Source organism: Cygnus olor, chromosome 2 (assembly GCF_009769625.2).
Source record: "Cygnus olor isolate bCygOlo1 chromosome 2, bCygOlo1.pri.v2, whole genome shotgun sequence".
Classification (NCBI taxonomy): Eukaryota; Metazoa; Chordata; class Aves; order Anseriformes; family Anatidae; genus Cygnus; species Cygnus olor.
In genome coordinates this window covers 32,470,255-32,494,740 of record NC_049170.1, presented here as the reverse complement: position 1 = coordinate 32,494,740, position 24,486 = coordinate 32,470,255, and the positions used below count along the sequence as shown (strand labels likewise).

The following is a 24,486-nucleotide window of genomic DNA, read 5'->3' as shown; positions in this document are numbered from 1 at the left end:
AGATTTTAGAATCTATTTTCTAGCTTAGGGTTTATTTCAATATTTATAATTGCTTTTTATTAGTTCATGGGGTTTTGTTTGTTTGCTTTTTTTTTTTTTTGGTGGTGGTGTTTGTGTTTTGTTTTGTTTTGGTTTTGTACCACTAAACTAGTTGTTTGTCTTGATAAGGACAATACTGAAACCTGGTAGGGATCTCAGGATTTGATGCAGTTCCTATTCAAGTATGTAAACTGATCCTAAGGCAGCTGTGGAAGAGAACATACGCTTTTCCCCCACAGTATCACAGAACTGGCTTTGTGACTTTGCCATATGGAGGAAGCGTTAGATAGTGAATCACTCAGGTTACCTAGAGGAGCCACCCATTGTTATGGAAGGGGCAACCACTGCAGTTACTCATGTTTAGCAGGTGCCAATGAAATGTACAAAGACAATTATAAGCCATCATCTTTGAAGTATGAGAGATCAGACTGCAAGATCTGAGACGAAGAAAGTGCTTTACACTTTGAGTAAAATCCAAGATGCATTTTTAACCGACCAGAGGCCTTTGATCATTTTGCACAGTGTGCGAGAGAAGCCAAACAAAACCTCCTGTGGAGCTACCAGGGGAAATGCAGGTGCAGCAGCTATGCAGAGCATTCTCATACTGTGAGTCCTAATGGCCCCAGACATGCAAGGAAATGTTCATTGACGAAGACCGTCAGAGCAGAGGTATGGGAGGAGTTTCCAGATCCCTTGCTAAGCAGATCCAGGGACCAATGTGAACAGCAATTTTTCACTTTTTACTGTGGGGAAGATCAAAAAGTCTTGGGCAGCTAACTAAAAAATTAATGCTGTTAAAGTGTCAGGAGACATTAATGGAAACATAAGCTGAAATCTGAGATAAAAGAAGGCATTTTTAGAATATTGAATGACTAGACCTTTTTTCTTAAATTCCATTGCATAAGAGAGAACAGATGAATTCTCATTTATCTCCGTGCAACAAGGCACATTGTACATGGTAAACACTATTAAAAACAACAAACACAAAGTGAAAACAGAAAAGCAGATGGTGAGGAAGGACACTAAAATCAATCAACAGATAGTACTAAAGCAGGGAAAAAAACAAGCACAAAGCCTTTTCAGTGTATCAAGCAACTTGCCACAATATTCACTTTTTATTGCACAAGAGTCGAAAAAGAAGAAGAAGACAGACCTTGCAGAAGAAGAAAAACATCAAGATTTCATGAAAGCATTGGGAAAGATTCCACTAAGAGAGTGAGACCAACATTTAGCTACCATCACAGAAAGTAAAGAGTTCATAACACTCCTCCATAAATGAAAATCAGTAGGAAAAAAAGCAAACCCTGAAAATGAATCATGAGAATTTCCCGTGACGTTTAGAGATGATGCCTCAGCAGAATTTGTTAAATAGCAGATATTTCCCAGTAACATCCTTCCTCACCCCGAGGAATTTTCCAGAGGATTTTCCAGAATAAAATAATAAAAGAAAATATATATTGGAATACTTCAACTAAGATGAAAGACAAATGGCTTTGCATCAGGACAGAGTTTGCAATCATCAGCAAATTGCTTGAGAAAAAAGGTCTTTTAGAGAAGATTCACCCCAAAAATTTACAGATAAAGTTATAAAAATTATCTAAGATTTGTACTCTGAAATATAAAGCCACAAAGGCAGTAGGAGTTGTTAGTTAAATCGGGTGGTGAGGCACCCACCACTGAAGTCAGGAGGCCCCTGTGGAAGTCAAGGAAGCTGCTTAAGAGATTGGCAACTGGGGGCTGAGACTCTGATGAGCAAGAAAAGTGTTGGGCAAAAAGCTGTCTTGAGAAAAAAAAAAAAAAAAAAAAGTGTTCACTTGTGAAACGGCACCATTCAGTAAAAAGCAACATCAGTTTGAGAAACATAATTGTTTCCAGTATCACCCCTTGAGAATGAAGCCATTTCTTCTAAGTAGTCATTTTTTGACTGACTTGAAATTGCAATTGCACAGACACTCTGTAAATGCGTCCTTTAGTTGTACTTTAAATGCTACCTCACTGTCAGGGATGTGTTGACAGTATATTTCTCACTTTTAAAAACTTGTAATCATTGGAAACTTGCTTTTTAGAAACACTTTCTTAATTATTGTTGTAGAGGTAAAAAGCAAACAAATTTGTAAGAGCTGCTTGATAACTGTTCTGCCCTTGAGCTTATTCAGAGAGATTTGAAAGGTTGTATTCTGTCACATGAAACCATAATGTGATGTGACACACAGTCTCCATATTAGTTTCCTTCATGTCAAGAAAATGTAATGCAACATAACATGTTGCTTAACACACCACAGTGAAATACGATCAGTCAAAAGCTTAGCTGCACAATAGTGTAAAAATTGAAGTGATCATTTGCAATAGCTGTATTTGTAAGACCTGTTTTGGAAAAAATCAAGCCAAGAGTTCAAGCTAGTTTATACTCTGAAAGCATTAAGAATATTCACATTATCTGTGTTCATAATTCTCACTGATTTCAGTAGTTTACAGCCATTTTGCTTTGCAGCCTTCCAGAACAAAGGAGGTTACCTGAACAGGGAAATAAACATTTATTGACAGATAGTACATTTCTAGCTTTAGTCATACTTAATTTCATTCCTTCAAGTGCTTCTTTTCTCTTTGAAAGATACAGAAACTGCTTGTTAGCAAGAAAGGACCTTCAGACAATGCAGATGTAGTCTTCTGAACAGCAAAAAGGGAACAAACACTTTTCTGAGGCTTAAGAGTGGAGAACAAAGTGTGCCTCTGTCTTTTTGGGTGGGTAGAGGAGTAAGGGAAGGAATGAAACTCTTTTCATTAAGATGCAAAGCCATAATCTGATGAAACAACTTCTGCAGGAAAAAAAAATAATAAAAAAAAATAAAGCACTTTCACTGAAGTAGGACTGTTTTATGAGATGATGTTATTGATGACAATTTTTATGAGAAACATTTCCTTTAGATTTTTCTCCTTTGCTACACATCATTTTGAATTTTTATGCTATACCAAGATGTTAATTTTAATGTCAGCATTGGTTAGGTTCAACCTCACAGAACTGGGGACAACGAAGGGTGGAACAGTCACACTGCATTTTGGAAAAATGTAAAAGATAATTTAGTTCTTTTATACAAGAGTATGAAAGCTCAAATGATCAGAGGTTCCAGCCAAAGGGAAAAAAAAAAAAAAAGGCACATGCAAAAGCATGTGGGAAGAGTGTTTCGTTGACTGTTGTCTTGGTAAAAGGCCATGTGAGAGGCAGCAAGAAAACATCCTACAGAGACAGACAAGGGCATTAAGCCAAGGATACACTCAGAATATATGCTAGGAGTGTGATCTTGATATAAACTCAGAGAGTAAATGTTTTGGACTGAGTGCCAAATGAAAAAGGCAAGGAGTGCTGAGTAAAGAACAGCGGGCAAAGAAATGGTTTTCTAAGACTAGGCAAACAAAGTCTTCTGTATTCTTTATACATAGGCAGAAACACAGCAAGAATATCTGGGTCCATTACTTTTTTCACCCCATTACTGAGACTACACACTGCATCCCATATGCTAGTCAACCACTGAGATCCAAAATGGGAACAAGATTTCATATAAATGTATGTTATATTAAATAATGTAAAAATTAAAATGAAATGAATCAAAACCAACAAAATCTAAATGAAATGCTTGACTTTATCAAAATGGAACATTTTGACAATGTTGATAAACCCAAATCAAAATGTTTCCAGTTTTTAATGTTGCAGGAATTTAGTGTTTTTTCTTTAAAAAAAAAAAAAAAGATGAGGATTTCCTACTTTGAAAACTACGTCTTCTGAGAATCTAACATATTGTAATTATTTCAGCTTGAAGAAGGTATATAAACTTAGATAATACTGTGATCAAGACGTTTTTCCTACCTACTTTTATGACTCACTGAAGCAACAATCTGCATTATAGAAGGAACTCTTTCTAAAGCAAGATAATTGCTATGTATTACTAGAACTGTGACAGCAATTTCTTTTGATGGCTAGTATTGTTTTTGTTTGGGTTGGGATTTATCACATTTAGGAAAATCTCTACATCTTAAAGTGTTATAAAAATAGTTGAGAATGTGTGTTCCATCTAGTGTGCTGGGATTTAGGGGCAGGATTTCACTCACACATTATTTCTAAAATGCACTGTTTGTGTTTCCTTTCAAATCCTCTGTAGCAGGTGTGACAAGATGCTCTGCTTCACGCTCCAGTCATGACAGAGCTCAATTTAACCCTACTTTTCTACTATGAAAGCGAATGTTGAGCATTGGCTGTGTATGAAGATACTTGATATGAAAATCTTGTCAGTTTTATGCCATTCATGGATCCATTTAATATTTTAATATGTCTTTTCCTGGTTATTCAGAAAGATATTGTATTCTGCATAATAGGAAAGCATTAAAATAAAGTTCACTTAGTAGCAAGACTCAGGCATGGTATCCGCAATCAGCAAGGCTGAAATCATTGAAATAAAGCAAATGAGAACAGCAAACAAGCAATTCTGACAAGCAAGTGTATCTTAAACTCCCATTTTCAAAGCAAAGAACACAAGGAGATCAAAGACCACCATGTTCAAAATTGCCATCAACTTCTGATGGAGAGCAAATTACAATAATGGGTTAACACTTTGACGGTTTCAGAGCAAATGAGGAGAAACTTCTATTGCTGCTTTCCAGTCTGTGCATTTTGCTAATCTATGTTTGGCTTCCATTGTAACATTCTCCTTCCACACAGCAATGCATTTGGAAAAAGTGAATTTTTGTCACACTGCTTGCCAAGTATTTTAAACTGACACCAGCTATGACTAATGACAGTGCTGGAATGTGCTGTTCTCAGTAGAATAGAGGCCTGTACAGACCTAGGAGTTTCCTGGGGTCCAGCTTCTGTCTGTTCAGGGGGCTGGTGCCATACAGCAGTGAATGATGTTCAGAGTGAACCAGCTGTATTTCCTCCAGACTGGCTTTTCGACCTCGAATTCGCTGAAAGAAAACAGCAGAGGCCTACAATATTCCACTGACAATATTTAGGGGAAAGAGAAAAAAAAAAAAAAAAAGGAAAAAAAAAGGAAAAAAAAGAAAGTAAAGGTCCAAAATAACATTTAGTATGATTAATAATGGGTTGAAATTGCATCATGCAGGAATGTGACACTGATTTGTTTATTAAAGTAATGCTATATGAAAAACAAATGTGTGTGTGGTTTATCACAAATGCTTCACTTAAGTCTTAGCAGAGTTAACTTAATACAGGGTTTCACATACAAGGGAAAGAAAAGATTCTGACTTTATCTACATTATTTTACGAAATGCAAACGAAAAGTGAGATATTTTTTAAGTCAGAGAGTTGGCTAGAAAACTTCTAGTTTGAAAAACAAAACTTTATTCACACTTGTAATCTGCAGATGTGTTTTGAGTATGCATTAATGTTTTTTGTGTCATTTTCATACCTGCAATTTATGCTGTTGGGAGAGCATGATTACAGTGAGGAGAGCCAGAGAGAGGAAGAAAATTAACGTGTAAGCTCTTCAATAAAATATTTTGATTTTTTTTTTTTAATGTATGTTTGATCTCCCAGGATCATTTTTTCTGTTGCAGATACTGACTCACTTGCTTTGTTATGTTTTTGCAAGTGAAGTTTGTCTTTTTAACTGTTTCACCAGCTTGTACTCTCCCCACTTAAATCAGTGTTAAAAAAGGGACTATTTCTATAAATCAATTCTATAAATTTAATCAGTTTAGAAAAAAAAAAAAAAAAAGGCAGATAGGAAAGAAGGAAGAAAAGATAAAACTAACATTTTCTTATTCACCAGGTCAGTTCCTTGTATGTATCAGGAGTTACAGAGTGTCATAGAAATATTTACTTCTCTGCCTGTGTTAGTGCTTTTGCAAACACAGCAACATGAAGCAGATTTTGTTCAGGTTTGGGCATAATAAACAGCACTGTCAACAAAGTTCGGGTCCCAAGATCATCTTTCCTGTTCATAACACAAAGAGAACATGGACTGTTTTTAATGTCCTAGACTCTGTTTGCAGAGCTGGTCATTATGAACATCTGGGGCAAAACCTCTCACAAGTTTGACTGTGGATCCGTCTGACTGTCAAGGTCTACAAATAAACAGGTACAGGAGTTATCTAAATAGACCTACCTAGTTTTACTAGACTGATTAACCTGTCACAGAAATATTTTTCACATCTATTTTTTTTAGAGTTTAAGTTGTCATTCTTATTATATCCATCACCTACTCATGCACATCCAGAAGCACCAACCTTTTCACTAGGAGAAAGTGATATCAGAAATATTAAAGAGAATGTGAGGACAAAAGGAGCTGCTGGGTGGTGGGTACGGGGATGTTAGGAGAGAACCAAGCACAATTTATACTGAGTTAGGCAGTAGCAATTTTTTCTAACTAATCAAGCAAAATGTCCTAAGAGTTAGATCTAGATGACTGTGAACGAGCTCCCCTCCAGGGAAATGGTGGAAGCCCTATTTCTTGTAGTGTTTAAAACTGGACTGAACACAGCAGTGGAAAAAACATTTAAAGGAATGATCCAAGAACTAAATGACTTAATAAACCCTTTTTTCATCGCTACTTTCTTCAGGCCTCTCCCAGTCTCACATGAGAATTCGTAGCAGTGCACTCACATCCTTTTAACACACAGTTGAACAATCAAAATCAGCACATTATGTTACTTCATGGAGTCAGTACACTCTATAATAGTTCTTCTGGGTCAGATGAAGTGTTTTTCTTCACAAGCGAGGTGACTGGTAACATTTATTCATTCATCTATTCTCATTAATGTCTATGTTTCTGATCAGCTGCTTAAAATCTTTATATCCAGTTCCTCACAGCAAAACAGGGAAGGAGGGTTAGTTTCTAGGACAGCTAAAACAAATATGTAAGAAAAGTATAGGGGTAATTTATGAAGGTGACATCAAAGAACCTTGAGTAAAATACTCTGGTCATATATTTTCTACAAGTTACACAAAAGCTCTATAGGACTTGCTTAAGACAGTTAACTGTCTGTCTCTTTTTAAGTGCTGTTAAATGCTGTACCACTTTAACTACGAGAAGACCCACAGCCAGACGTTATTCTTATAACGGGGAGCTCTGTGGCATCCTATAGCTCTACACTAACTGGGTAGGGTCTCTAATTGGCCTCCCCAGAATGAACCAGAGTGGAGAGTATTTTGCTGAGGAGCTACCTATTACCCAATATTGCCAGCCAGGTTCTCTAGGAAGAAACAGGTTGTGGAGAAATAGGCTTGTTGAAGAAACCAAATAGCATCTAGCAGCCTACTTCAGGCTACTCCTGACAGTAAGGTCCTCAAGATGCAGCCAACAGCCAAGCTGCCCGTTCTCCAAGGCTTCTCCAGCTACAACACTGAACATTAGCAAGCACATTTCCTTTACACAGTAAATGGCAGGAGGAAAGGGAAATGTAAAGAGTGCATGTCTGCACTGTTTCTGCATTCACAACTCCTCATTTATAGTTCCTTTCATCCCACCTTTTCTGTATCTCTGCAGGTCAATCCATCTTGAATAACATTAAAATTATAACTACCTAAGTTTCCACACACACACACACACACACACACACACACACACACACACAAAAAGTGACACTAAAAATGACCTGTAATAATAAGAACAATTCTTCTTACACAATGATGTCAGGATTTAGCAGATTTATAAAAGCACATGCCGTAAGTCTGTTACCAGAGTCTGGAATCATATAACTTTAGTTATGTAAAGCAAGTTTCTGTCTCTTGCTGGCATGAGCTATTAGACAACATAACATATGCATCTGTATAACTTTAGACATACATTTTTATCCACATCTTTTTTATTTTAATATGTCCTTTTTCATTTTCTTTGCCCTTGGTAACATCAAAAGCCTAAAGTGTACTAGAAAGCAGAAAAATGACATAAAGCTGATGAAAAAGGTGAAATAGCATAGGAGAACTTTTGGACCATATTTGTTTCATTTGGGGAACTTGAAAGGGCGTGTTTGGTCATACATCCATAGTAGAAAGGCAAGTCATTCTTTTCTAATGTGTGTAGCAATTTGTGTGTTGGTTCCCTCCTCTGCCATATGCAGGTCCCCTCATCAGCAGACACATTTGCACATCCCAGGAGAGCAAAATGCACCTAAGCACTTCAAAAAAACAGTCCAGAACCAGAAAGTTATTCTCCCCACAACAGGAAAATGCTTTCACCTTCCATAGAATTTAAGGTCAAAGAGGACCGTCTCGTCTGGTCTCCTGTTAAAATAGATCATTAAAGTTTCACATAGATAACCTCTGTTAACCTAGAGATTTTGGTTAGACTTTCAGCAGACTAAACTCTTGCATAGTCAGAGATTCAAAAAGACAAAGGTGACACCGCCTGTTTCTCTCTGCTAAACTAACAGGAATTGTTGACATAGCTTAAGCAATATTTCTCACTCAGGTCTGTCAATATAAGATGACCATTGCCTTTACTGCAGCTATTTGTATGGAGACAGTGTCTCAGATTCTCTCAGGTTATTCAGTTTGTAAACAAGGTCTTCAGAGTGTTTCTTACTTTTCTGAGATTTCTCATAATTGTTAAATTCTCTCTTATTTTGAAAAAATACACAGAGATAACATGGATATTTTGCCAGTCAGTACACCCACATCACTCTCTCTCTTCTTTATGAGGAAATCACAGGTATATCATTCATACACACACAGAAAGATGCAGTTATTATCTTCATGTGTTTGGGGCTTCCAGTGCCTAACCTGAGTATGTTCAGTACTGCAAAGATTTTTGCTCTTAAAGTGTCTTTATAGACTTGCCTGTGTTATTTCTTCTTTAGTGGTAAACTGAGGCTCAGAGGATGGAATTTTTTGATATATTTTGGTCCATGTGATCTGGCAGACTCAAAGGTTTGTAAAACTTTTAATTCTTTCATTCTGTCCCCTTTGGTCCATGAGATGTGGACAGCAGGAGGTGTAAAATGTCTTCGTTCCAGAAAATTACCCATATTCATATCAAATTCCAGGCTGAAAAGGAAAATGTTGCTGGAACACAGTCCCTATAGGAAGTAGAGGTGAGAGCATGAAGTGGAACCTTGTCTACTTTTTTCTTTTCTTTTCTTTTCTTTTCTTTTTTTTTTTTTTTTTTTTTTTTTTTTTTTTTTTTTTTTTTTTTTTTTTTTTTTTTTTTTTTTTTTTTTTTTTTTTTTTTTTTTTTTTTTTTTTTTTTTTTTTTTTTTTTTTTTTTTTTTTTTTTTTTTTTTGTGCATAAATTATGGCCCCACAGGAGCTAGGTAAATACTTCCTCTCCATAGAACAAGTGGAAAGCAGACACCACTACCAAAACAAAACTCAGTCTTTCTTTTGTCCCAAAGGTAAGGCAGCTATGCATCGTTCTTTACAAAGAGAAAATTCCAAAATAAAAAAAAAAATAAAATACAAAAAAAAGGTAATGGCTGTTCTTATGCCAGTCTTTTAGCTGCCCTGTTCTGGGGCTGCATTTCACAGCTGTCTGTTCTGCATTGGTCAACTTTTACCAAACACAGAACAGATATTTCAGAAACATACACAACACTGCTAACCTAATGAAAAAATATTATAACCAAATTGTACTTTCCCAATACATTTCTTAAATACCAGGACCATAAAAAAGTCCAGTACAGGGGGTAATGATTGCACCTTCTTCTCCTGGGCTCAGTCAGGGACTGGTGTCTCAGGTCCCACTCTCCAGGGCTGGCCGTGATCTGAATGTTTTTCTCTTTCAACTTGGGAAAAACAATGGGGGAAGTAATCTATCCATTTGGAAAAACGATAGGATTTAAAACAAACAACAAAAAAAAATATTCCAAAAGCTAGAACTAGATTCTTGATTTAGCAAGAATCCTATTAACCTTGTTTGAATAATTCTAGAGCTCAAAGATCTATGTCTAGAAAGACAAAATACAGTCTGGAGAAACAAGTCCTTTTGGCTATATATGCAGCAATAAATTAAGCAGTGCCAGGAAACATTCCCAGGCAGAGGAACACAATCATCTGTACTATTAAATTGCTAAAGTGGTCTTTCACACCGTTTTGGCTGAGCAGCAACTAACACTCTCCCAAAAACCTCCCAGACATGGCTGGGGCACTGGCATGGGCCAGGGAGCATTCCTGATAGTATGAAAAATGGGCTTTTCCACGCCAGTTGGCCACAGTGGTGAAGAACAGTCCCAGGCATATTTTATTTTGTAGTGAAGATACAGTTTTGAGTAACCTAGTCAAATGTTGTTATGATTTTACCAAGCTATATTTTAAATTTGCTATATATGAGGACAATGTGAGCAATATATACAGTTAGTGGGTTAAGTCTATATTAACCTATCTAGATTAATCTATTAACTGCAATGAGTCCGGTGTCATCCCAGTATGTATGACTTCCATTATCCCATGCCCAGCTGGCAATGCCTGGCTTCTCTGTGCTCTTCATCTCTCCAGGGCCAGAGATATGAGGTGCATGAGAGGGGTTAATCCTCGCTACACGGTTTAGAGACCATGTTTTGTTCCCTGACGGAGATAAAAAAGATCATATAGAAATAGATTTTTCATTTACATAAAGGTTTCTTGCTAGAAAAAGAAAATAGGGAGGGCCCCCTGGCACACTCCTGTGATTAAGGATGCACATGTTGCAAGGTAAGAGATCTGTGCTACACCTGACTGAGCTGGATTTGATCCTGGAACTTCTCATCAAGCAAAAGTGGAACTGCAGTCCATTTGTGGGATTATTTTTTAATTAAAAAAAAAAAAAAAAGTTTACAGTTGCTGCAGAGAGTTTGCTAACTGGCTGTTGCAGGTTGCTGTTCCTAAGCTGTCCTTCAGACTTGATGCATGAGACACTGCATGTGGTAAAACCTCCCCCCATCTCCCCACTCCTTCTGACAGAAACTCTGGGAAACTATATTGAGAAATTATATTAAGAAATACTAACGTCCATGAGGGAGCATTCAGAAGTCAGTAAAAGAGACAGTGCAGTGCAAGTGATGCTTTGGCTCTGCAACCTCAACGTGGTATATTCCAGAACACATTTAATGGTATTAACTCACTATTTCTTGAATAATGCAATAACCACTCCTTTAGTGACGAATCATATATTCAGCTGAATAACTTTTCTAAAGAATCCAAGTACCGTTGAAGCAAATCACTTCAACCCTTCTATATTTTTAAAAGTGAGCATATTTAAGGATGTGCTTGATATCAAGCAATGCTAGAGAATTCAGTGAAGCAAAGGATGGATTACATCATCAGATATAATCCTGCCTTTCACTACATAACAGGATCAAGATAAACACCAGTTCTATGCATGAACTTCACACAGAAGTTCCTCAAGATTTTATCACAGTTTACATTTTGACAGCTCATTTCACATTCCAGCTTCATTTCAAAGCACACAATGGGAGTCAAAATTAACTGAATGCCATTCAACATGAAATTATTTATTTCTTTTCTGCCCTTTCTTTGGATTCTGTAAGACCTAATGGGCTATAGTTCAATTTTTGAAATTGCAGAATTGTAAGAGAAAGCCATAAGTCTTCCAAGAAACTGGCCTGCACCTCAGAACTAATCTATACTACTTTACCAATTTACCTTTTCCAGACCTATACAATTTATTGTTCAGCAATATCTGTTTATTGCTAAAGAAAGTAATACATAGTAGCACATTGCATTTTACTTGTTTGCCCTCTTTTGTCTTTTCTGTATAATATGGGTCCTGAGTCAGTAAGGTATCTAGGCCTTCATTTAGTAAAGCACTCAACTGGGTGTTTAACTTACTCCTTAATTATGTGATCCCATCAATGAAACCACTTGTGTGATATGTGGCCTTAAGGACCTTGCTGAAAGAATGTCTTCTTGAAGATTGAAAAAATTATCAAGGCTAAAAAACAACAGTAGCCTGTTAGAGTGCTGCCATCTAGTTAAATGATTGTATACAACAAATCCTTTTCTAGTCCTTGCAATATCTCACTGCCCAGTATACTAGGCAGAATACTCTTTGTGTACAGCCAGTAATAACTAAAAAAAAAAAAAAAAAAGGGGGGGGGGGGGGGGCTATTGTACCTGTTCCTTTGGGTTTGTAAAAACCTAAGTATTTAAAGAAAAGTAACTCAAAAAAACTCAAAATAAATAAATAAATAAATAGATAAATAAATAAATATCAAAAACAAAAAGAGAGTATATGAATCCTGACAATTTGGAAATCCTGAAAACATAAGCAGACTTCTGCTGAACTTTGTTGACTTGTGCTGCAGTGCAGTAAGCACCCTTGTTTGCCACAGGCTTCTGCAGAAGTTGACAGTGCTGCACAACTGGCAGGAAGCAGTGAGTGGTAGGAAAAGTTGTTTTTCAGTAACCCAAGACATATACGAACCTGAGAGCCCATGTTTGCTTTATGCATGATATTTTAATACATGATTTTTTGAGGGAAATCAAAATAGAAGAAAGCTTCGTTTTTGCTTTGATGTTATCTAGAAGATTGCACTTTGAATGCCTTGTTTTTTTGACTTGGCACACATTGTACTCCAGAAAAATTAAAATGCTTTTGAAAACAATTTGTAGCCGGAAATAAGAGAAGATTCAGTGTGCTTATGGAGTGATAGAAACTACATGTATACAAGCAGTGCTCTTTACTACTACAGAAGTAAAATTGTTAGCTGCTTCAAGAAATTGAGAACTGTTCTATTGAAAGTTCTGCAGTTGCCATTTGATTCTGTCATTCTAAATTCCTATATCAAGGCGAGGAGCAGAGTTATGCCTGAATTTTAGGTTCTTATGCATTTGGATATGACGTCTATGGTGCAAATTATTTGTTTTCTGCTTGGAAAGTGTGCTTTCCTAAAATGTGCTATTTTAATATCACCAGATAAATCCAAATAATTTAATGTTAATTCACTCTATTCTTACAGAATTAAGACAGATTTAGGACTTAATAATTTTTCCATCTACTTTAAAAAGTCAAGTATCTGGTCTTTATCTTTTATTACCTCACACTTGTTTAGCAACCCAGTTTCTTGCAGCCTCGACCAGATGCTTTGGATCCTTCCAGCATGCTCAGGGTGATTAGCGTAGTTGCCACACATACACTGGTGCTTCAGCATCAGACTGTCATATACAACACCTTCAGTACAAAGACAACACAATAAGAAACAGTGAGTAAAACAAATGGAAGTTATATAGTCTCAGGTCACGCATACTATAGCACAACTAGATTTTATTTGTCAGTTGGAAAAAGATGAAAATTCTGGATCTTAAATGCTATTTTCTTTGAGAGACTGTGAATTTTGACTTAAAAGTTCTATCTTGTCATACTGAGAAAGTAAAAAATAATGTTCAAGAAACTATACTAAAACCACAACTGTCAAGAAGAAAGGAAAATGGGTGGTGCCTTGTTAAATCTTTTATGGCTAGAAAAAAATGAGTCATGTTACTGAATCAGTTATTTTCTCTATATCTAGTGGATAAAGCCAGTTAAGGTTGTTAATCAACATCTATACAACAAGAAAATGTTATTTATTCATAGCAGTCTAAACCACTCAGAAAAACAACTTTTAAAATAATTTTTACAATGACAATGCTACTCTGTATTTGTACTGCTTAACTGATACTATATTAAGTCAAAAGCATATCAGGTGGAAACTTCAGAGAGATACAGCAGTAGCAGCCAGAGTCATTTTTCATTAAAAAGAAAACTTCCACTCACTACACAATTAGGACCAAATCCTGTTGTTAGACTGCAATGCAAGGTTCCTTTGGAATTTTATATGCTCATTTAGCCAAGGACAGAACAACTTTATACCACAGAGGTATTGATATCACATTGCTCTGTAGCTGTGTGTTAAAAGCAAGAGAGAAATTCTAGAGAGTAGGCTTGAAAACTAATCTTCAGTTTTCAAGGCTCTTAAACCAAGTCTAGGACACTGAAAAATAATGCTATTTATTTACTTATTGTTTGCATGTCCCTCAGAAATGTCTGGAACAAAAAATACCCCTGTGAACCATTTTCATTTGGGAAACATTTGGATTTTTCTTCCCCTTACAATTGAAAGGGACTCAAATTAACAACTTCTTCAAGCTGCAAAACTTGGCATTCAAAACTTCTTTCTTATGTGCCATCACTGCTGGGATGCCAACACAGTTCTGGGAAAATTGTGTTAGCCTGCTACTGAAAAGTCAGCCAGTGAAGAAAATATAAAATTAAAGTCCAGATTCAACAACATGCTCAATACCGCCCTTATTCAGCAAAGTTCTTGAATGGATATTGAACTTTATTAAAGTGTTTAAAAATTTTGCTGAATAGGAGTCTGTATACATTGTGGGTAATGCAAAGTTAAGGTTCTGAGAAAATTCAGTTAGAAGCCAGAATTTTTAAATTATGCTGCTCTAGAAATATTTATGCTGTCATATTACTTAGCTCATGCACTTTAGAACTGATCCTTTGGGATCTTGCTATTTAAGTCAAAATGATAATATGACAATCGTGTTTAGCATAAGGAGAACACAAAAATAATACCTACATGTAGCATGACTGGTTTTATGCTAAACAGTTATCCAACAAACAAAATAGTGCATTGGCAATAAATTCTTGTACTTATTTTTTTGGTTTGTTTTCTTTTAAAGAATAAAAAAGAACCAGTGAAAATCTGGAACTAATAAACTAATGCAGCCTAAAATCTCTGCTGGCATTGCCAAAGCACTTAATAATTTCCTTTCTTTGCAGTTATTTGCACTGCACAGTTTATAAGCTTTGCTGCTCTATCATCAGGTCTTATAAGTTATTTGAAACATCAAGTGTGCATGCAAATAGATGCATGCTTACGTATCTAGCTTCCCTTTTCTTAGCACCCAAAGCTTTAACTTCTACTGTCTATTGCATACCCAGATTGTACAATTGGCAGTGGTCATTATAATATTAACTAAGAAAACCTTCCCTCCCATCCCTTTGACCAACAGGGGAGGTGTTTAAATGCTAAATGGACATGCATCAGGATTTCCAGAAGCACTTAGGCAAGGCAGGCACTTATATCCAATGGACTTCGATGGAAACATATGTTGTTAAATGTTGACAAGAGTAGTTCAAAGTTGAAAGTATCTCTTGTCTGCCACTCTTTCAGCCATCATATTATTCCAATTATGAGTGTTCCCTATAGTCTTAGATTTGCATAGTCCAAACTGCAGTTAATAGAAATAAAAAAATGTATGTTTTATTATGTTAGGAATATACAAAATGAAGAAATTATGTAATAATGACACTTTTTGAATACTGTATCAGGGGTGAAACTAAACACAGGTTTTGAAGTGAAATGCAGAATGTCTAAGATGATATCGATATAAGTAGATATATATAATATAGGTATAGATATAGGTATAGAGATAGATTAGATATAGATTAGATGATATATAGATGATATAGATATACATAGATACAGATATAGATAGAGATAGATGATATAGATATAGATATAATATAGATACAGATTATATAGATATTGGTATAGATATTGGTATAGATATAGATATAGGTATAATATAGATATAGATGATATAGATATAGATATAGGTAGACATAGATAGATATAGACAGATATAGGCATCCCTTTCTTAATGCGTTAATAATTTTTCCCAAATAGAAAATAAATAAAAATGTAATTTTGTCATATGTGAATTACTTTGTCCAAATCAAAAATCAGTTTAACTGGTCAGGTCAGTATTGCATGGTAGAAGCTTCTATTCCAAACGTTTAAATAGCAAGATATTCACACCAGAAAGTGCAAGAAATTATTTCTAAACAGGATTATTTAACTTAAGAAAAGACTGAGATATATGTTTCCATTTATTGCAAGCATCTAAATTGATTTAGGATGTGCAAGTAATTCTGATGTATGGCTGCTGGTCATACAGCACATGTGCTGGGTACGATACCACAATGCAGTAGTAGAGCTTACTGCTAAAAATAGCCTGTAGGATTTCCCTAACAGGATTCAGCCAATAGTCTCCCCACCCCCACAAAAGAAAGAGAGAGAGAGGGAGAGACAACTGTTTTCAATTGCAGACTGCTGTGAAATATTAATAAAAGATGGTTATTCTGTCTCTCTAGAAGAAATGCCTACAGCCAGATTCTGCTCTCAGATTCCTTGTGTAAATCTGAGCAGCTCCACTGAGACTGATGGTTTTATTCTGGATTTACACCAATATTATTGAGGTCAGAATGTGGCCCTGATGACAGACTGGAATGGTTGCACCACTGAACCATATAATGATAGAGGACACAGGACAAAAGAAATTGAATTTGCACTAAGTCAGAAAAATCAAGATCTCCCTAGTGGGGACTCCCGAACACTCATTCTTCAGCAAAATTCTTTATTTGGGTCAACTTATTTTAATAATATTTTGAACAAAGGGGAGATCAGGAGAGCTGAAAATGTGTTGGCTAACAGAATGCTTTGAAGAAAGTAAAATATCCTGGAGAACAGTAGTACCAATAAGAAAATCCAAGGGAAGAGCATCTAGTTAACTATTCAGAAGAATAACCTGAACTAAGTTATACCAAATATTGTTTAAACCATCTAGGTGAGCATCAAGAATAGTTTATATTTTTTCCATCTTTAACTTACTATTTGTGCACATACTGCATATATATTGTACACATCTCTCACAACCATCACCTTTCTGATTCTCTTCAGATATTTGGCCAAGAGCATTTTCTCTCATGACTAATAATAATACAGGCTTATTTTGATGCTGGTGTAATGTTTTGCAACAGCAGTTTTCCTTTTACCTTTTTTACTCTTCTAAGCATATTTGTCCTTAAATAGGAAAAGATGCAATATGAAATAATTCAAATCATGGAGGTGTTTTTATTTTAATTTCTAAGACAAGAATTTGACCTTACTTTGTGCTGCATGAGAATTTTCACCCTTTCTACCCACCCAGTCCTTCTTTGCACAGTTTTAAAAAGGGTAGTGTAGCAATTGCTGTGGGTAATGGCTGGTTTCATTTCGTGCTCTCTTAAGGGAGCAAATCATAGAACCATGGGATAGCTCAGGCTGGAAGAGGTCCCTAGTCCAACCCTGTGCTCAGAGCAGGTCAGCACTGTGACCAGGCCAGGTTGGTTGCTCAGGGCTTTCATCCTAAAGCAATTAGGAAAGGCTGTAAAATAATAGATAAAAACTCTGTCTCATTTTCTTTTTTTTCCACTGGGTAAAGAATATATGCTAGGATACCATCCAGACTCAGGAGAAATGATTCACAAATGAAGCCATTCTATAAACTATCTTACCAAATCATACCATACTACATCATGTGTTAATACTTTATATATATAACTATTCACAGAAACTGTATTGGTGTTGCAAGGCCTCTGTGCAAAGTCAATCCAAAAATGATAATCTTATAGTACAAAATTATCTTCAACATACTCAGAAACTGCACTGATAAAGGTTATATATGTTTGTAAGCCTGAAGAGTGTTAGAGAAAGGGATTTTCTTCCAATAGAAAGGAAATGCTACATTGTGAATGCAGCACTTGTAAGCACTGTTGGATTACCAGACTGGTCATTCAGCCAGGAGGTATAGGCTGGCCAGTTAGCATAGGCACAGCTTGGAAGCAGCTATTGCACTGAACTATGTCTTCTTCAGCCAGTACATGGGGGATATAAACACGAAGTGAAAGTACAGACATCAATCAGAGAAGCATAATTATTATAAAAGGAACGAAGTCATAGGGAATGTGGGAATGGGAGGATTTTCTCTTTAATAAGAGGTGACTATCTTGAAAAAGAGTTGGAAGGAAAAAAGAGTTTTAACAAAAGAAAAGAACAAGGATTCAATAAAAAATTGTTTCCTATTTAGAGAAAGGAGCTCAATGAAGTATTGAGAATCTCAGGTGGAATAAGCAACATTGGTTCTTTCTTTTTCTTTCCAGTGCAGTGGTTCATATAGCAATGCTTTACTAAAAGAACAAGGTTAAATTGCCTGCCTGATTTTAATATGCCTTGACTCTGCATATGCACTATCTGTATTTCTATTGCAGAACCCCATCAGGCTCCCTTTTGCTGAATAATGAGCCATTTGTGCCTGGTATGTCGCACTTCCCAACACCATCTGCACTGAGTGTCTGTCCTACATCATTTTATTCCCTCTATTACTCTCCATCTGATATTCACATTTTCTCATTTAAACAGTTCCACTGGTGATGCCACAAATCCCAGGATATATGTTACCCACCTGGCCCTGGTCCCCTATCTGGGGATTTGTAACAGGAGGTGTCAGTAAACTTTAGCAATCAGACTCAAACAGCAGCCTTTAAATTTGCAACCCTATTCAACTTTTCCAGTGAAACTGCAGATTTTTGAACGGGACTTTGAAGACTATACACAGTGAGCTTGCTTTTGTTGTCTTCTGTGAGTCTTTCAGAATGAGTTTACAATGTCTTGGGGACTCTACGAACCACAACAAGAAAAACAGTGGCCTGGCCTAATAATACTGTCTCTACACAGCTGGTCTTTTTGCAGAAACTCATGGAAAGTGAAATAGCAGGTTTCTATCTGTACAGTCCAAATGTTTCTTACCCAACAAGTGAAATTCCTAAATTGACAGTATATGTACAGAAGAAATTCTCTCTCATTTTTGAATGTCACCTTGCACCCATTCACCAATGCTTTTAGGACATCTCTTTTTCTTTTTTGTTTGTTTGTTTGTTTGTTTTGTTTTTCTTTAAGATAATAATCTTTTGCTTTCCAGGTTCACATTCTAATTTGAGAGGCAGGAAAGCACACTGTCTCACACAGCCACATACAGTGCCCATTGAGGACCCCATCCTATATCAGTACATGGTCACGTCCTCAAGAACTGTTAGCTTTTAGAGCATGGCAAATTCTGCCAACCAATGCAAAGGAACAATTACTTCCAACAATAAAAACCTGAATAAACAGTATCTCCGAGTACTATTTTCCCCTTTCTTGTGCACAGAGTAGGTGAAACTTTACTTCTAACCATATTGTAACGTTGTGCTGATATTCAGACTCTTAAAAAGATGGAATGTCTTGCAAGGTTAGGTTACCTATAAAAATGACTTTTTTTGTCATCATTTTTCTTCCTTTCACTGAAGGTCCTAATCCCTCTGCTTCAGACAGTCTAGGCCAAACTGATAGGAGATGCTCCCTAAGTGATTGGATTACGTTGGGCCAGCCCAGAAAACCTTCCTCTGTAGAGACTCCACACAAGTGCTGAAAGACACCAAAGCTGTAGTTGACATCACTTTCCAGTCAGTGCTACAGTTTTTCTTTTTCTGTAGGGAAACCATCCTTGCAGTGTAGACTGACTTGTCAAATGAAGACATTGAGAATTATACTGCAGCTTTCCCACTTACTGGTGGTCTTTCTTCAACTTATTGGTGGTCTCTTTACAAAACAGAACATGAAGAAAAGAGCCAGAGGATAGGGAAATGAAAGAAAAAGCTGTAAATGACCTAAAGGCACAAAAAATGCACCTGTTGCTATATTACCAGAGCCAGTCAATGATAATAATTTATGACTGTGTGAATATTAACCCTGTGATTTATCAGCTGCACTGGTTGACTTGATGCCAGTACAGCGTCATAAAACCAAGGAACAGTAGGGCTAAAACTGAATGCAATGCTGCAGGAGTTATTCGAGGCATTTAAATCTGTTGATCCCACATGAACAAACGCATTTGCCCTGCCTATTAAAAACAGTCTTTAGGGAATCCTACCAGTCGTGTAGACATGCTGGCTGGGCTGGTCCATGGCTGGGTGAGGTAATGCGGAGTCAGTGGGGGAAGGTGGGGTCCTGGACACCGGCCGATGTTTATCTAATCCCGCCATGCCAACTGTAGCCATCTGAGCCTGGTAGATTTGCAACTGGTGGACACGCCGATGCGCCAGGAACTCCTGTTGCCAAGAAAACAGCACAGTAGAAAGAAATGTGAGACGGGATCAAGTAAGACACTGAGGGAAACATGTCAACAAATTAAGTTCATTAGGTCAGGGCTGTAATAAACAGTGTGGAGAAAAAAAAAAAAAGCACACCTAAGACCTAGTCAATAAATCCATTCAACAGATGTTTTCACACTGACATTGTGGGCTCCTGTCTTTGCTGGAGAGGAGGTGATGGCAGGCAACCTGTCAGTTCTCCCTGAGAGAGGAAAAGACAGCTTCACATGCAGAGTTATAAAAGACCAATCTTTTTCTAACATCTTGAATATATAACATGGTGTTAGACTATGCACTTTATGATCCTATACAAACAAATTAAAATCAAATTTTCCTAGAGCACTGAAAGTGAAGAGCAGTGTCCCTATTACCCAGTACCAAATTTGCTGAGGAACCGTGAGGCAAGTTTTGACAGAGGGCTCGGTTCCCAGAACTGCCTGGAAAACAGGAACATTTTGAACATCGGTATTCACAAATCATTTAGAAATCCGAGGATTGTTGAGTAAGATCCCACTTCAGGACTATTTTTTATTTTTTTTTGGCCATAACTGCTTCTGTCAGCAGGCAGTACCAAACACTTCAGTGAAAGGTAGGAAGGAGTAAAAAGACTGAGACAGAGCAGAAAGGCAGATGTCAACCTTCATCTTGTTTGTCAATAGATGACAACTTCTTCTGACATGACAAAGGTTGAAACCCTGGCCCTGCTGAAGTCAGTAGGAACCTTGGCATTCAATCACTCCACAGAGCAGGATTGCTTCCCAAGCCCCCCCGCCCCCCTTTTTTTTTTTCCCCAATTTTTATTTTTTTGTGCATATGGTCCTAGAACCTCAACAGAAAGCAAAAGCAAGAAAGAGATTTCCAAGCCAGTTTGCAATATCACAGAATCACAGAATCATCTAGGTTGGAAGAGACCTCCAAGATCATCTAGTCCAACCTCTGACCTAACACTAACAAGGCCTTCACTAAACCATATCACTAAGGGCTACATCTAAACATCTTTTAAAGACCTCCAGGGATGGTGACTCAACCACTTCCCTGGACAGCCTATTCCAATGTCTAACAACCCTTTCAGTAAAGAAGTTCTTCCTAATATCCAAACTAAACCTCCCCTGGCGCAACTTTAGCCCATTCCCCCTCGTCCTGTCACCAAGCACGTGGGAGAATAGACCAACCCAATATAAATCCAGTTGAAGTTCACACTTCCATCTTAGATTTACAGACACTATTTATCCTCACCCAGGCCTAGTACATATATAAACACAGGAATATATACATGGTATATATGGCTTTTTATTATTATTATTATTTTAAACCCAGTAACAATTAGTGGTGTCAAACGCTGCCATTCTGGGGCAGATCAGGATGCTATTGCTGGAAACCGGGAGAGGTGAAGCAGAGGCTGTGCAGAAAGGCAGGCAGGAGCGCCCCAGGCCTACCCCAGCCCACCACCAGCTGCAGATTGAATCCCCAGCTTGTGGGGAGCAAGAATGCCCGCCCTGCATGCAAGAAAAGAGGCCTTTAGGAAAATGAGTGCTCATCAGTAACAGCTGAAATCAGGACAAATGCTTTAAAATGCAGCCTCAAAACCCACATTAATACTGAGGGTCACCACTTCAGTGGAAAGACAAGGTCATGGGAAGGGTAAATCACCTGAGGCCTTGTCAAAAGTGACTGAATGAAGAAAGAAAATATGAGTAAGCAGAAGAGGTTTTACAAGAAGTGTCTTGGTCTGGGGTCATGAACTATTTCCCTTTCTTTAAATACAGTCCCCAACTATTTTTTATTTTTCAATGTATGATGACAGGATGGTGTTATATATTCCAGAAAATATCTGGAGGTATCTGAACAAGTCTGTGTATTCCCTTTCCTTAAGAACATAACAGAACATTCAGGAATTCTTTCTTGAAATACCTAAGTGCCTTATTTTCTTTACTTTGCTACACTAATGATTTTCAGAGGGGACTTTTTTGATCTCTGAGGTACACACATCTTTTGTGAAGCTTGTTATGGGTGCATGCAATTGGAAAGGAGAAGCGAAGAACACATGGATGCTATTGTGTTGAATATTTTCACTGTGGAGAATAGAAGTAGATAAATTCCTTTGTGAGGTTTTACCATTCACTTTCCTCAATGCTGTCTGAGTGCTCAGCAGTGAAGGCACAAGAAGTCCTTTGCTTTCTGTGGCACAATTGCTTCCTGCACCTCAGGGTAAAGTGGTGACAGCAGCATTGTCCCTGATGCAACTGTATCCACCAGCTCTTGCCTACTTTTCCAAAGCGTGAGAGCTAGCCAAGCAGTTTGCAAGAAGACATGCTCCTACCGAACTGCAGAAGCCCCTCTTCACACACAGTTTTACTACCATATGTGAAATCAGCAAAATGTTTGTTATTTCTGGTGCTCTCCTCGACCTCATAGGTTAAATTCACTACATTTATTAAATAGATGGTATCTGGTAGTTCTTCAGTCTAAGGGATTTTTGAAGCTATCTTTCAGTGTTTACACTAACTAATGACAATTCATTAATTAAGCCCACTGTTCTGATAATTACTACAGTGTAGAAGACATTAGTAATTTTTCCTTATTGAAATGTTCTTTAAGCTAGTAAGGGTGCATCTGTGCATTCTGGCAGTTTGCATTAAGTGGTGTTATTTAAATATACTTCTGAAGGAAATCTTCTTGGAAATTCAGCTATCAGTGGGGGTTCATATTGAGCACAGCAATTTCTGTTTAGACCTTCCTTTGTGCTGATAGACTTGGAGCTCCAAGCCTTGTCTGCGTTCCGTTTACTTTCAGAACTGAACTTCACTTGTACATTGCCTGCAAAATTATATCCAGTGAAGCTGTAAGTTAGCTACTCAATCAATGTCTAAAATCTAATCTAGGTGGCTGACCTTAAGAAGCTGAAATAAGTGGGTTTATTTTATTATTATTATTATTATTATTATTATTATTATTAATTTATTTATTTGGCATCCTGAAGAAGGGGAAACCAACGTTTTGGAATACCAAATGTAAATAAGTCATGAAAATGTTGCTTCTTTCGCTTAGAAAAAGATCAGGTGTTTGTTTCTATATAAGCAATATAAATAACACTATTTTTCAGGGATACGAACAAATGAGGGTACTTTTTTTTAAATACTAATCAAACTTTGTGAAAAATACCTAAGAGCCAGCCAGCTATACATTTTAGCAGTTTGTCAAAGAGACAAAAGGAGAGCCTGTTCCTGTTCTCTTGCATTTTTCTGATGAACTGTGTTTTGCTTATATCATTCTACCCTCCTCAAATGAAAGCAGACACATACCTAAAATTTGACACATGTTTACCAGCATAATCAGCCCAGGGAGGGACAAGAAATTTGTGGATGGTTGGATAGAAGGCTGCATGACACCTGCTTTAATTTCTGAGGTCACAGAAAATGGTTTGCCTCTGAAAAACTTTTAAAAATTGTTAAAAGCGCAGTAGTTTATCTCACAAGGCTTACCATGGGGTTTGCTTACATCCTCAGGTGACTTCCACATTCTTTAACTGTAATTTTAAAAACTCTAGACATCATCAGAGTTTAGACTTGTTTAGGTTTTAGCCAAAGTTTTAGGCTAACTTCCTGATTTGGTTTCATTTTGCAGATAACAGGCATTCACATACATATTTTCCAGCCATCTATATATTTACGCTGTGAATGTTTGTGATGCTCTGTGTCACAAGCGGATTAATGCAAAGAGTAACGTGGATAATCAACATGCTTATCTGGCTCCCCAAATGCCCACCTGGCCTCTGGAAGGGATTAGTGCAACACAATGAATTCATCTTTGGGTTTTATGTGCTACAGCACCGCAAACACATGTCCATCTCTCCAGCAATATGACAAAAGCAGTATTTGCACATCTGCAGGGTTAGTGATTTGTGTGAATATGTTTGGAGCATTTCTTAGGTAACCCGAGCCTTGCCAGCCCGGCATGGAGCCTGCTAGTTCCAGGTGTCTGAGATTAGTTCATTAGTAGAGGCAAGCAATTAGGGCCTCGGCTGGAGCAAATGGAGGTCTTTCTTCATCTTCTCAAGGAACTAGCTCAGGCCCTCAGTAATTATTTTGAGGAGGATATTTAGAATCAGTATCTAAAGAGAGGATGACCTTTTCAGTGGTATAGGAGGTAAATATTTGTTATTCTCTTTGTTTTGCTATTTGTTGTCTAGGAGGACCTGGAAGTCATTAGGGTTGGTGTGAATGCTTCTTATGCGTAGACACATGATTTCTATGTTTTAGTGCTTAATGATGTGTGTGTTTGGAGGATTTTAATAAAAGTTACTTTCTTGTTTTACTGGCTCTGAGAACTGGTGATCTGCAAGTGTATTTGGTTGGATTGTTAGATGGTCTATGTTGGGTATTAAAGTATGGCTGAATTGTCTATGATCTGGTGCCCTTTTGAAATATTATGTCTTGTACAGAAAAAAAAAAAAAGGATTCACTCCTATTTTTTTTTAACTTAATTCAGTTTGATACAT

The 24,486-nt window shown here is 37.1% G+C and overlaps 1 protein-coding gene and 1 long non-coding RNA gene across 13 annotated transcripts in view; one reads left to right on the top strand and one right to left on the bottom strand.

Moving 5' to 3' along the window:
- The window catches only part of HDAC9 (histone deacetylase 9), a 480,477-nt gene that overhangs the window by 132,992 nt on the left and 322,999 nt on the right, over positions 1-24,486 (bottom strand). For all 12 annotated transcript variants that reach the window (XM_040545937.1, XM_040545942.1, XM_040545936.1 and 9 more), the window contains 3 exons: positions 19,769-19,946; positions 13,024-13,157; positions 4,875-4,995 (listed from right to left, as the gene is read on the bottom strand). In XM_040545937.1, coding sequence (XP_040401871.1) covers positions 4,875-4,995; positions 13,024-13,157; positions 19,769-19,946 — 433 coding nt within the window. The remainder of the gene's footprint in view (positions 1-4,874; positions 4,996-13,023; positions 13,158-19,768; positions 19,947-24,486) is intronic.
- LOC121064431 overlaps positions 24,079-24,486 on the top strand; it is a 33,527-nt gene continuing 33,119 nt past the window's right edge. The window contains exon 1 of the long non-coding RNA XR_005816502.1: positions 24,079-24,134. This is a non-coding gene — a long non-coding RNA (uncharacterized LOC121064431). The remainder of the gene's footprint in view (positions 24,135-24,486) is intronic.